The following is a 14519-nucleotide window of genomic DNA, read 5'->3' on the forward strand; positions in this document are numbered from 1 at the left end:
TCACTCGTGCCTCTGCAGCATCTGGTGTGTGTCTCCCTAATCTCCTCTCCTTGATTGTCCAAGGAACTGTGGCATCTGCTAAAAAGCAATGTCAGATGGGAATTTTTAAAATTATTCTTCAACTAGGGCCTTCTGGTAATGCAAAATTTTATTAGACCTCTCCGCCATGGGAAGGAGAGATGTAAAGTTCTCCCTGTAGTGTGGGTCTAGAAGGGTGACCAACAAGTAATTTGTGCTGGCCAAAATGCATACAAAGCAAGGGTCACGGGAAAGGTGGCAGAATGTAAACTCAGCCTTGTGTGCCAGATTGCCAACAGCCAAGACTTCCCTCTCCCCACCAAGAGGATAACTGTCCATGTTGTCCTCCGCATTCTCCTCCTCACCATCCTCCCTCTCCTCCTCATTTCATCCATGCTGAACAGACAGGATAAATGAGGTGTGTGTACTACTGTCTGCAGTGCAGGCAACCTGCTACTGTTCCTCCTCCTCCTCATTAACACCCAATCGACGCTGAGATGATGAGATGAGGCTGGGCAATGTAGAATGGTAACAAGGTGGCACGGGGTGTTAGCCGTGGTCGAGTCCACTAAGTCACAGTCAGTGAGCACCCCGGCCCCATGCACATGAATAGACAGTTCTAGTCCCAACCCCAGGTCAAGGTGGGTTACCTCAGCTATATATGGCTGCTCTCCATGCTGGAACGGATGCACCATACATCATACTCTTTAAGGCACAACAGTGGCAACTTGTTTAATAAAGGTGAGGTAAAGAAGAAAGGTCACAGTTCCTGAATTGTCTCTATTCACAGCAATGGCTGCAGCAGCGAAAGCAATGACTCCAAGTCGGCTTCCAGGAGCAAAAAGTCTCTTGAGGGGCACACACAGTTTTTGTTCCTGCTGCCGGACAGTCTACTGGCAGTTCTGTTCCAGCAGATACTGTATGCTCCCAACAAGGGAGCAGGTCTTGCTATGGGCAATCATGCCCAGGCTCTGCCTGCAGGCAAAGACTTTCTGTCCCTTTGGAGGCTGCTGGCCCAGCCTCCTGAATTAACCTTTTACTATCCCTAAGCTAGAAACAATAAAGAAAGGAACGTAATAGCGCAGTTACCCAATAAACAATTAGTGGACTATAAGGTAGAATTCTCATATTTGCATGTTGTGAGTATGCACAACACATATAATGAATTTGTCAGGAGGGCTGCAGAGGGCACCAGACCCACGACGGATCTTCAAGAAATTCTGGACAGGATATTCAAGATGCCAATAATTACTCGCTCCTCCAAAATCAAGCAAGGGAACCACTGGGTTCAGAAGAGTTGCATACTTTATTCTGGGCTATAAAACTACGCGTTTCGTGGACATCCTGTCCACTTCCTCAGGTATATAGCCAATATCCCTAAGCTACAGACATCATACAGTACAGTAATGCATATAGTACATATTACAGGACAATACAAACACAGCACATACATTAAGGCATGACTCACTGTCAGAGCATCGCATGGGGGGCCACATCAGGGAAGGGGAGAGGGAGCAACTAAGGGTCCCCGCCACCTCCTTACCAGCATAGTTTCTTGCTCCATCTCAACATGCTCTGCCTGCAAAGCCTCCTCTTTAATTGTGAGCAGCGAGCGTTTCAGTAGACGGAGAAGCAGGATCGTGACGCTGATTATAGCATAATCACTGCTCACCATCTTGGTCGAAACCTCAAAGTTTTGGAGAACCGCACAGATGTCAGACATCCATGCCCACTCATCAGCTCTTATTTGAGGAGGCTGACCGGAATATCGACAAACATGGTGTATCTGGTATTCAAGAACTGCACTCTGCTCCTCACAAAGCCTTGCCAACATATGCAGCATTGAGTTTCAACGCATGGTGACATGGTGCATCACTTATGAGCATGGCTGCTGAAATATTTGGGCATCACTACATGTGATCTCCTCATGTCCTGCTTGAAACAGGCCGAGTGAGAGGTCAGAATCTGTAAATAGAAATATGAACATCTATTCGAAGTGTCCAAGTATGGGATCACTTGTCTCCGGACACTCTGCATTATGGGAGGAAGGAGGATCAGGGTGAGGATTATGTGGTGCAGAATCATGGCTACTGAGACTGGACCATGTGCCTGACAGAGTGGTGCTGGCAATGTGCTGGCAGCATTATCTGCTATCCATGCAACAACCTTTTCACAGTGGTCTGGCTTCAAGAGTGGTGTTCCGCGCCTCCCCTAAAGTGGGAAAGGAAGCTACATCAACATCATGTGTGTGCTTATATAATAGAGAAGAAATTGGAGCAAAAATGTAAAAAAATCATAAAAATTTTATGTTTATTATAGACAATTATATTAACATCAACAATTGAAATTTACATGTACGAAACACACGTTGCTGCTCTGCGTCATGACACCTTAAAGTACCAGACAATGGGAAAGAACCTGCAGGGCATGGGATGTTTATATGTTCTTCGGGCGGTACGCACTTTTGCACTTTACTTGCATTCTGCAATAATTGTCACCGTGCTATTACCCCAGGTACAAATATTGAAGTATACACTTTAACATATAATTGTCTGATGCTTTGGGAGCACATGTCACCACCCACTTGATTTCAATCCTTGAGTGTTTCTGGTACTTTATGCCAAATCTGATTACATGTAAATGTCAATTGTTGATGTTGGTATAATTGTCTGTAATAAACTTATACAATTTTTACAAATTTTATGATTATTTTTGAATATTTTTTCTCCAATTTCTTCTCTATTATATTGTATCCCGGAGCGTCTCCTTTCTCATGTTCTGCATAAGGTACCACCATAGTAGGTGCAATCCTTGGTGCAGACCAATACTTATGGTTCATTGTATGGTGTTGGTTTATATTATGTTTGTGCTTGTTGTGCTCCCACAGCAAGCACACTTTCACCTTGCCCATGGCCTTGGTCTCTGCTCTCACCATCAACATCGAGTTCACTTCCCTGTCCCTTACCGGGCAAAGCACCTTGTCAATTTTAAATTACGTATGATGTATTCCAGTTTAGAAAAAGTTGCAGACAGTACTACAATGCCAGCAAAATTTGCTCACTTCAGATGAACATATAAGACTGTAGCATCAATATAGCAATGTCATTTTTGTAACAAACAATTTTTATTGAGGAGAGGGGATGAGGCCCAACTATAGAACGATAAATTCTTCTTAAAATGTCACTGCTGAAAAAAATTGCAGTATTACAATGCCAGGAAAATCTGCCCAATTCAGATGGACATATAAGACTGCAGTATCAATAAAGCAATGTGATTTTTTTAACAAATGATTTTTTTGGGGGGGGAGTTGAGGCCCAACTGTAGCACAATAAATAATGTAGGAAAGTTCTCTGCTGGAAAAAATTGCAGAGTTAGAATGCCAGTATCATTTGCCCAGTTCAGATGGACTTCTTAGACTGCAACATCAATATAGCAATTCTGATTGTAACCAAACCATTTTTTGTGTGTTTTGAGGCTCAACTGTAACACAATAAATATTATATAATATTGATATAGAGACACAATATTTAGTCATTTAGGGATTGGGAAAATGTCCCATAAATAATATATATCACCTGTACACAGGCTAGGTTGACAAATGTGTGTTTTCTGGGAATCAGATTGCTTTAACTCCCAACAACCACAAGAATTGGAGTCCCAGAGTAACGTAAATAAATGGAGCTGTACTGAGCATGTGTAAACACTGCTATATTCATTGTCTATAGAAGTGATGTTACATGTGCTCTCTATATTCCATTCACATAGCAATTGGTAGAAGTCTCAGTAGCAGGAACCTCAGCGATCATACATTCATCATTTATCCTGAAAATTTTTGTTTATGGGAGAACCTATTCATTTATATAGAAAAGATTATCTAATCAATTATAAGAATGGGAAGAGTGATATTAAAGGTGTTTCATGGCCTTAGACTACATGTGTGTAGACATGCTTTGTGACTGCAGACTTGTGATTTCTCACATCACACTTACTGCATGCTGTGAGGATTCTCGAGCGTCAGGAACAAGTGGTCATGTGACCTCAGTTATGCGATATGCATATTTTCGGCCATATTCCAACTAGATTAGTATATGGGTATTGAATGAGGCCGGAAACAGTCAAGTCACATGACCACTCGTTTCCAATGTTTAAGACCAGACAACTTTTTAAAGAATTTTTGACCATATTTCTGTGACTTGAGGTTAGAGAAGGCTGCAGAGAGGACTACGTCTTCTGGCTATATTTGGTGATATTAGGCATATGTTGTGAAGGAGAACTGAAGATGCTCTGTTTCAGAGACCATCTGGTTCCTTCTACCGTATGCTGAGTCGAAATACACCCTTCCCAGTTTGGTCCTAGAAAAGTGACAACATGCTGCAAACTGAGTAACAGTTCAATAAATGTGTGTAAATAGCAATTGATTCAGGATGAAGGTCATTTAACAACAGAAGTCAGCAACAAATGCTGAAGAGGATAAAAGGGACATGCTAATTAATGTTTAATGCAGACTAGCTTGTCTTCATTGAATGCTCCCCATTGTATCTCACATATGCAGGGAAGGAAATGCAAACATATTAGGGGATAATAATTTATTGGGGTTCCTAGGTTCAATACAGATATTTACAGTATTGTGGTCTTGTTTATATTAAACAACATCTAAATTGGGATGGGCAGCCATATGTGTAGTTGTAAATTGTGTTCTAGAGGGTTCAGGATATTGCACTGTAGCTTGCAGATGCATCTACTGCAAAACTTTGGGTGAGATGATTGCCATGCATGCATCATGATCAAGAGCCCATTTTACCCCTCGCCTTTAATGCTTCTCTTTGGGTCTTGCATTTGCTGCCTGCTGAGCCATCCTTTCAGTCAGTCACTATCACCTTTTTCACCCAATGAAATACTGACAGGATTCTAAGACAACTTAGATTTAAACTAAAGGCACTTGAAATAAAAAAAAATCATGTCAGTGCTCCATGGTAGACTTATCAACAGGATGAATGAGCCAATAGACCCTTTTGCATTAAATGAGCATTTTTATGTGATTTAAAACTGTTTTTTGACCCATTAGAATGTATCTGGCATTTACACTTGTTATGAATCATTGGAAATAAAGACTGCTGCTAATTCTATTTGCTAGTGCCCCAAATACCATATATTCTGGAATTCTGGATATATACATATAATAGCTATGAACCTGTTCTACGCCCGGGTGGCGAGTATTTTTATTGGTATATGGTCTCCCATCCTGGTATGTGCTGCACCCCTCATCCCTATCCTGGTGTGCATGGCACCCCTCATCCCTATCCTGGTATGCATGGTACCCTCACCCCCCCAATCCTGGTATGCATGGCACCCTATTCCTCATCCTGGTATGCATGGTCCTCTCACCCTCCCTATCCTGGTATGCATGGTCCTCTCAACTCCCCTATCCTGGTATGCATGGTCTTCTCACCCCCCAATCCAGGTGTGCATGGTCCCTTCACCCCCCAATCCTGGTATGCATGCTACCCCTTATCCCCCAATCCTGGTATTCATGGTCCCCTCACCCCCCAATCCTGGTATACATGGTCCTCTCGCCCCCTTTCGTGGTATGCATGGTCCCCTCACCCCCCTTCGTGGTATGCATGGTCCCCTCACCCCCTTTCGTGGTAAGCATGGTCCCCTCACTCCCCTTTCGTGGTATGCATGATCCCCTCACCCTCCTTTCGTGGTATGCATGGTCCCCTCACTCCCCTTTCGTGGTATGCATGGTCCCCTCACCCCCCTTTCGTGGTATGCATGGTCCCCTCACCCCCCTTTTGTGGTATGCATGGTTCCCTCACCCCCTTTCATGGTATGCATGGCCTCCTCACCCCCCTTTCATGGTATGCATGGTCTCCTCACCCCCCTTTCGTGGTATGCATGGTCCCCTCACCCTCCTTACGTGGTATGCATGGTCCCCTCACCCTCCTTTCATGGTATGCATGGTCACTTCACCCTCCTTTTGTGGTATGCATGGTCCCCTCACTCCTCTTTCATGGTATACATGGTCCCCTCACTCCTCTTTCGTGGTATGCATGGTTCCCTCACCCTCCTTATATGGTATGCATGGTCCCTTCACCCTCCTTTCGTGGTATGCATGGTCCCCTCACCCCCCTATCCTGGTATGCATGGTCCCCTCACCCCCCTTTCGTGGTATGCATGGTCCCCTCACCCTCCTTACGTGGTATGCATGGTCCCCTCACCCTCCTTTCATGGTATGCATGGTCACTTCACCCTCCTTTTGTGGTATGCATGGTCCCCTCACTCCTCTTTCGTGGTATACATGGTCCCCTCACTCCTCTTTCGTGGTATGCATGGTTCCCTCACCCTCCTTATATGGTATGCATGGTCCCTTCACCCTCCTTTCGTGGTATGCATGGTCCCCTCACCCCCCTATCCTGGTATGCATGGTCCCCTCACCCCCCTTTCGTGGTATGCATGGTCCCCTCACCCCCCAATACTGGTATGCATGGTCCCCTCACCCCCCTATCCTGGTATGCATGGTCCCCTCACCCTCCTTTCGTGGTATGCATGGTCCCTTCACTCCTCTTTCGTGGTATGCATGGACCCTCACTCCCCTTCCGTGGTATGCATGGTCCCCTCAACCTCCTTTCGTGGTATGCATGGTCCCTTCACTCCTCTTTTGTGGTATGCATGGTCCCCTCACCCCCCTTTCATGGTATGCATGGTCCCCTCACCCCCCTTTCATGGTATGCATGGTCCCCTCACCCTCCTTTTGTGGTATGCATGGTCCCCTCACCCTCCTTTCATTGTATGCATGGTCACTTCACCCTCCTTTCGTGATATGCATGGTCCCCTCACTCCTCTTTCGTGGTATGCATGGTCCCCTCAACCTCCTTTAGTGGTATGCATGGTTCTCGCACCCTCCTTTCGTGCTATGCATGGACCCATCACTCCTCTTTCGTGGTATACATGGTCCCCTCACCCCCCCTATCCTGGTATGCATGGTCCCCTCACCCCCCTTTCATGGTATGCATGGTCCCCTCACCCCACAACCCCGGTATGCATGGTCCTCTCACCCCCTTTCCTGATATGCATGGTCCCCTCTCCCTCCTTTCCTGGTATGCATGGTCCTCTCCCCCCATTCCTGATATGTGTGTCCCCTCACCCCCTATCCAGGTATGCATGGTCCCCTCACTCCCCCTTTCCTGGTATGCATGGTCCCCTAATCCCCCTTATCCTGATATGTATGGTCCCCCTCACCGCTATTAAACTACACACATACAAAAAAAACATTTATACTCGCCCTTCTTTCCGGTGCTCCAGCGCTGTCACGTTCTGCTGGAGGCTGGGGGAGGAGTCTACTGCTAAAGACACACTGCAAATGTGTCTTCAGCAAAATGCCCCGGTCTCCGGCCGAAGAGAAGTGCCGCAGCAATGCTCCTCCCGGTCAGGTAAGTATGTAAGTATGGCGCCCGAGATCGCGGTAAGTACGCATACCGCCATCTCCAAGTGCCATACACACTCCTCACCACTGGATGCCTCATTCTGTCTGGAGCCAGACTATAAGGCTTCTATAAAGGATTCAGACAGAGTGACGCTTATAGCGTTATATTATAGATATACAGGATATGCACATACAGTTGTGTGAAATAGTGTTTGCCCCCTTCCTGACTTTTTTTATTTTGCATGTTTGTCCCACTTATATGTTTCAGATTACCAAAAATTTTTAAATATTTTCAAGCATAACTCAAGTAAACACAAAATGCAGTTTCTAAATGAAGCTCTTTATTATTAAGTGAAAAAGAAATCCAACCCTACAGGGCCCTGTGTGTATAAGTGATGTAGGGAAACCTCCACCAGGGGGAGCTGGTGAGGGAAGAGAGGTTACACACTAAGAGCAGCAACCCTGAGCAACAGCACAGGTGCCACAGGTAACGAGAGAGAATATTCAGACGAAGCGAGTCAGAAACTAGCAGGAGCAGACGTACCAGAAGGAGCAGCAATACACGTAGTAAAAATACCAAGCCGAGAGTCAGAAAGCCAGAACATGAGCACGGGGTCCAAAACGTGAGACGAAATACGTGATGGGGTACAAGCCGGGGGGTCAGATGCCAGAGAGGGAACGAATACCAAGAGACTGGGTCAGAGATCAGTCCGGGTCATACACGTGAATATCAGTGAAAGGCAGGAGGATCACCAAGGTACAAGGGTCAGAGGCTCTAAATTGGAAGCTTGAGCTATCACTAACACTGGTCAGCAGGCTGTGAGAGACTGAAATAGCCCAGCTAGCTGCAGAACGAGGCTGAGGAGATTAACTGGCATGACCAGTCCGGAGTGAAGACAGCAGAAGATAAACTCTGGACTGGACCATGACAAGTGATTGCCCGTCCCACTTGAAACATAAATTAACTGTCGAATATCGCATCTTTGGGAAGCTGAGTCCAAATTCCGTAGTCACACCTAGGCCTGATTACTCCCATATCTGTTCTTAATCAAGAAATCACTTAAATAGAACCTGCCTGACAAAGTAAAGTAGACCAAAAGAAAACCTCAAAAGCTAGTCATGATGCCGTGATCCAAATAAGTTCTGGAACACATGAGAAGTAAAGAAATTGAGATCTATTAGTCTGGTAAAGGTTATAAAGTCCCCAGGAAGAAGCCACAAAAACCGAAATGAACGTCGGTGTATCTCAGCCTGTAGATCAATCCCACCAAGGTACATGTCAATTACACATAGCTCATTTGACCTGTTAAATATCCATTGGGATATATGCACCTATTGGTGCACCTGCCTTTTCCTCTTGGACTTTGAGTCCATTACCCTTATCTTTTCATTTTACATGCAAACAGACTTTCTTGGCATGTAGGTATACCATATCGACATCTAATGCACTGGCACTTTACTGTGGATCTCTGTCCCTATAACTGATTTGGATATAACCCTTATTTATCCCCGTATGCATGTTTACATATTTGCACAACGCTTTATTTTTGTTACTATGCCATGTAGATAGCCTTTCTGAATACTCTTGATATAATTGTTCTGATATAATTATCCTTGGCCACTAGGGGTTGTTTATAATTTATTATAAGTCTACCTATGATAATACCTACTTAAAGGAATTGATTGTTATACATATACAGGCACATTATACCAATATTTAATGCACTGACACGTTACTATAGACTCCTTCTCTAATAGCTGGTTATAAATTTAATATTCCTTCACTTCTATTTGCATGGTCGTACACTATTAGTAATTACATTGCACTTTAATGCTGTTAGCATACCATGCTTGCCAGTACCATTAATTAGTAGATATTACTTTCACCTTTCCTATGTGTATTTAACAAAATTATTTTTTCTTCATACCTTCTACACATACTGTATGTGTGGTGATTGTCAGTGTACAGGCTTCTTTGGTCATTTTACCTTTCTCTTTGCCATTTCCTAATTGTGTTTTTAATAACTCTATAAAAATTTGTTACACTTTAAACTCTATTTGGACTGGATCGCTTCCTTCCTTTTTTGATTATATGTACTTTTTGTAAGTACCCTCTACAAAACTATGGGTCTTATACAGGTTCTCAATGGAATACCTGTAGCAGGATGTCTGGCATGTGGCCCGATGTCATGAAAATGATTTCTTATTGTGTGGAGTGGTATAATATATGGTAGCCAAATTCCTCTAGTCTTAATACCAGATACACTAGCAGCTAGGGGTTACATTGATGTGTTGGTGGAATCAGTGGTACAGCCATTCTTTTAAATGTCCCAGGAGCCATTTCAACCAGACATGTTGCTCTTGTTCTAGTATGTCACATGTTGTTCTTGCTACCATGGCTTACTAGGTCTCTAGACTAATCTCCTATTGAGCACATATGGGATGTCATTCCAAAGGGAGCTGCCAGCACTGGATCATGATGATTTGCATGCCCAATTGCATTCAGCATAACAAAACCTTTCTCAAACAACAGCTAATAACCTCATTGATTCCATGCCAAGGCACAGTGCATAACTGCATGAATTTCTCCTAATGATGCACATACGCAATAATTTGAGATGTTTTTGATAATTTTGGTTAAATTTTTTCATCATTTGCATATCATTAACAAGTCTATTGATAATACGATTGTCATGATTTCACAACTTTTCCTTTTTGGTGCTGCAATTTCATTGTTGAGGAGTGTATATTTATATTATTTTATATATTTTTTATAAACATGAATTTTCTTTCAGTGAAGTATCTATATTTTTTTAGAATCTGACTTCAGGTGATCTTTCCATTTCATCCGATGGCAATGATTTATCAGCCACAATCCATGGTCTGGCAAAATTTAGCCAATATGAATTCTGGATTACTGCAAGTACTATATTTGGAGATGGTGATCAAGCAAGTGAGGTTATTGATGTCAACACGGAGGAAGATGGTAGGTTAATAGTGATGTATATCTACTGTTTACGGCCTTAAAAAGGGTGGCTCCTTTATTGCTAATGTAAACCAATACATATTGATGATATGTTCTACCAAATAATATATATTTTTTCACAGTTCTGTTCCATTCTCTGTATTTCTAAAATTACAACCCCTTATGTGACCAGCCATCTTCAGACCAGTAGAGTTTAGCTTTCATCAGAGTTGTCAGCCCTCAGGCATTGGGAGAAAATAAAGGGTTTTCAATGGGACGTACAGCAACCAGTATGTTCATCATCACCAATATAGAGGATACAGGAAACAATTGATACAAACAAGTTCTGAGAGGTCATACTATACAGTCTAGAGGAACTGCCTGAATTACCAAACTCCACTAGTTCACACAGCCCTATCTGCTGTCTGCACAACACAGTCCCTCCAGAATACCTGCAGCTGTTGCTATTACTCCAACACAGACAATGCTTCCATCCATAAAGATGTCTGCTGATGAAGGAGCATGTGAAAGGATATGCCATTTATCTTCCTCCATAGTAACTCACTGCACAGCGGAAGCTATAGTAGAGAAGCAGAAGACACTGAATGAGGAGTCCAGTTACAAGCCTTTCATGAGCAGGCATCTTATGGATGGGAGTGACACCCAGACACAGAGGTGTATCTAGGCTTTCTGGCACCCGGGGCAAGAATTCGGTTCGGCGCCCCCCCCCCCCAAGCACATATGCGACTTGCACAGTTAGTCATGTACCCACGAGCTCCTCTCCCTAATCCTCTCAATGTTCAGTAAAAAACTGAAAGCAGGAAGAGAAGCTCGTTGTCACAGGACCATAAGTATGAAAATCGCATATGAGTGAAGTGTCTATGTGATGGCACTGGAACCTGCAGAGCTGAATCCTGACATTGCAGCTTCTGAATTCTCACAACGAATGCACTGCACACTTTTACGATTCTCCCTTGCCGATGTACAGTCATGTCAGCACAAGTATGTGATTTGTATACTTCTGGCCACATTCTGACTAGACGTGCCCAGCCTCGCTCTGTTCATTTTCATTGAGTGAGGCCACACACGTCTAGTCAGCATGTGACCGCATGTATGTAAATTACCGGCACGAGAGAATCCTGACAGCGTTCAGTGAGCACTGTGAGAATTCAGAAGTCTGCAGTCACATAGAATGACTGCAGACTCAGCACAAACCTGAACAACCCCTTTAATGTTCCTAACAAAAACATGAGAATTAGTCAGTATCACAAATATTTACATCCAGGTACCTTATAGATGACGTCATCTCTGCAGTCGGTCTCCTTTTCTTCTTCTTGTCCAGACCCCATGATGAGTTTTCTTATCCACAGCTGTCTCTGTAGACGTCCATATTCTCCGGTCTTCTGCAGCAAATTTCCACACGATCCCCTTAAAGATAGAAGTGTCATTATAATGCTCCTAAATAAAAATGTCTGCAATATACTGTCGCCTCACACTATTCCCCTCCCTCCTCATACTGTCTCCTCTAACATCCCCTCTGTTCACCATACTGTCTCCTCATATATTTACCCCCTCACTTTCTATACTGTCTGCTCACACATACCCCCCGACTCCCCATACTGTGTCTGCACACATCCCATCACCCTCACTCCCCATACAGTGTCCACATACATTAACCTGTTCGCTCCCCATACTGTCTGCACCCATCCCCCATAGTTTCCTCATACATACTCTTCATTTTGTGTCCTCAAATCTCCCCACACACATTAAATCCCCCATCCCTCGCACACATTAAATAACCCCCCATCCCCACTCCAAATCCCCCCCACACATTAAATAACCCCCCATCCCCACTCCAAGTCCCTCACACACAGTAAATAACCCCCATCCCCACTCCAAATCCCCCCACACATTAAATAACCCCCCATCCCCGCTCCAAATCCCTCACACACATAAAATAACCCCCCATCCCCACTCCAAATCCCCCACACATTAAATAACCCCCCAACCCCACTCCAAATCCCCCCACACATTCAATAACCCTCATCCCCACTCTAAATCCCTCACACACATTAAATAACCCCCCATCCCCACTCCAAATCCCCCACACATTAAATAACCCCATCCCCGCTCCAAATCCCCCCACACACATAAAATAACCCCCCATCCCCACTCCAAATCCCCCCACACATTAAATATCCCCACACACATTAAATAACCCCCATCCCCACTCAATAGTCCCCATCCCTACTCCCAAATCCCCCCACACATTATGTACCCCCCACTCCAAATCCCCCCACACATTAACCCCATCCCCACTCCAAATCCCCCCACACATTAAGTATCCCCCATCCCCACTCATTAACCCCACCACACATTAACCCCCATCCCCACTCATTAACCCCCCACTCATTAACCCTCATCCCCACTCATTAACCCCCCCACACATTAACCCCCACACACACATTAACCCCCCACACATTAACCCCCATCCCCACTCATTAACCCCCATCTCCACTCATTAACCCCCCACACACATTAACCCCCATCCCCACTCATTAACCCCCACACATTAACTCCCAACCCAACTCATTAACCCCCCACTCATTAACCCCATCCCCACACACATTAACCCCCACACAAACCCCCATCCCCACTCATTAACCCCCCACACATTAACCCCCATCCCCACTCATTAACCCCCCACTCATTAACCCTCATCCCCACTCATTAACCCTCCCACACATTAACCCCCCCACACACATTAACCCCCCACACATTAACCCCCATCCCCACTCATTAACCCCCATCTCCACTCATTAACCCCCCACACACATTAACCCCCATCCCCACTCATTAACCCCCACACATTAACCCCCAACCCAACTCATTAACCCCCCACTCATTAACCCCATCCCCACACACATTAACCCCCACACAAACCCCCATCCCCACTCATTAACCCCCCACACATTAACCCCCATCCCCACTCATTAACTCCCCCACACATTAACTCCCATCCCCACTCATTAACCCCCACACACACATTAACCCCATCCCCACTCATTAACTCCCATCCCCACTCATTAACCCCTGACACATTAACCCCATCCCCACTCATTAACCCCCCTCCCCACTATATAACCCCCTTCCCCACATTAACACCCTCCATCTTTGGTGTCTTCTGCTCCACAGTGGAGCACTTACCACCAGCATTCGCTCTGGGCGCCGGGAAGTGACGTCAGCAGCGTGATCACATGACCTGATCACCCTGCTGACGTCGCTCTGGCCCGGCGGTCAGAGCTTCAGTTGTAACATAGTAACATAGTAACATAGTTATTAAGGTTGAAGGGAGACTTTAAGTCCATCTAGTTCAACCCATATCCTATCCTAACTTGCCCTAACATGTTGATCCAGAGGAAGGCAAAAAAAACCCCATGTGGCAACAGTAGGCTTCACATTGGGGAAAAAAATTCCTTCCCGACTCCACATATGGCAATCAGACTAGCTCCCTGGATCAACGCAATATTAAGGAGACTAGTGTATATACCCTGTAATATTATACTTTTCAAGAAAGGAATCCAGTCCCTTCTTAAATTTTAGTAGTGAATCACTCATTACAACATCATATGGCAGAGAGTTCCATAGTCTCACTGCTCTTACAGTAAAGAATCCGCGTCTGTGAGTATGCTTAAACCTTCTTTCCTCCAGACGTAGAGGATGCCCCCTTGTCCCCGTCACAGGTCTAAGAGTAAAAAGATCATTAGAAAGGTCTTTGTATTGTCCCCGCATATATTTATACATTGTAATAAGATCACCCCTAAGCCTTCGATTCTCCAAACTAAATAACCCCAAGTGTAATAACCTGTCTTGGTATTGCAGACCCCCTAGTTCCCTAATAACCTTGGTCGCTCTTCTCTGCACCCGCTCCAGTTCAGCTATGTCTTTCTTATACACCGGAGACCAGAACTGTACACAGTATTCTAAGTGTGGTCGCACTAGTGACTTATATAGAGGTAAAATTATGTTCTCCTCATGAGCATCTATGCCTCTTTTAATGCATCTGTATAGACGCCAGTACAATTGTTCCCTGGGAGCCGGCACGCGCAC

At 44.7% G+C, this 14519-nt stretch overlaps 1 protein-coding gene across 1 annotated transcript in view; it reads left to right on the top strand.

The window, feature by feature from the left end:
* Positions 1-14519, top strand: part of PTPRQ (protein tyrosine phosphatase receptor type Q) — a 794911-nt gene that overhangs the window by 425821 nt on the left and 354571 nt on the right. The window contains exon 27 of the mRNA XM_073556964.1: positions 10262-10430. Coding sequence (XP_073413065.1) covers positions 10262-10430 — 169 coding nt within the window. The remainder of the gene's footprint in view (positions 1-10261; positions 10431-14519) is intronic.

This window comes from Dendrobates tinctorius, unplaced genomic scaffold (assembly GCF_039654945.1).
Source record: "Dendrobates tinctorius isolate UK_male_01 unplaced genomic scaffold, ASM3965494v1 ptg000241l, whole genome shotgun sequence".
Classification (NCBI taxonomy): Eukaryota; Metazoa; Chordata; class Amphibia; order Anura; family Dendrobatidae; genus Dendrobates; species Dendrobates tinctorius.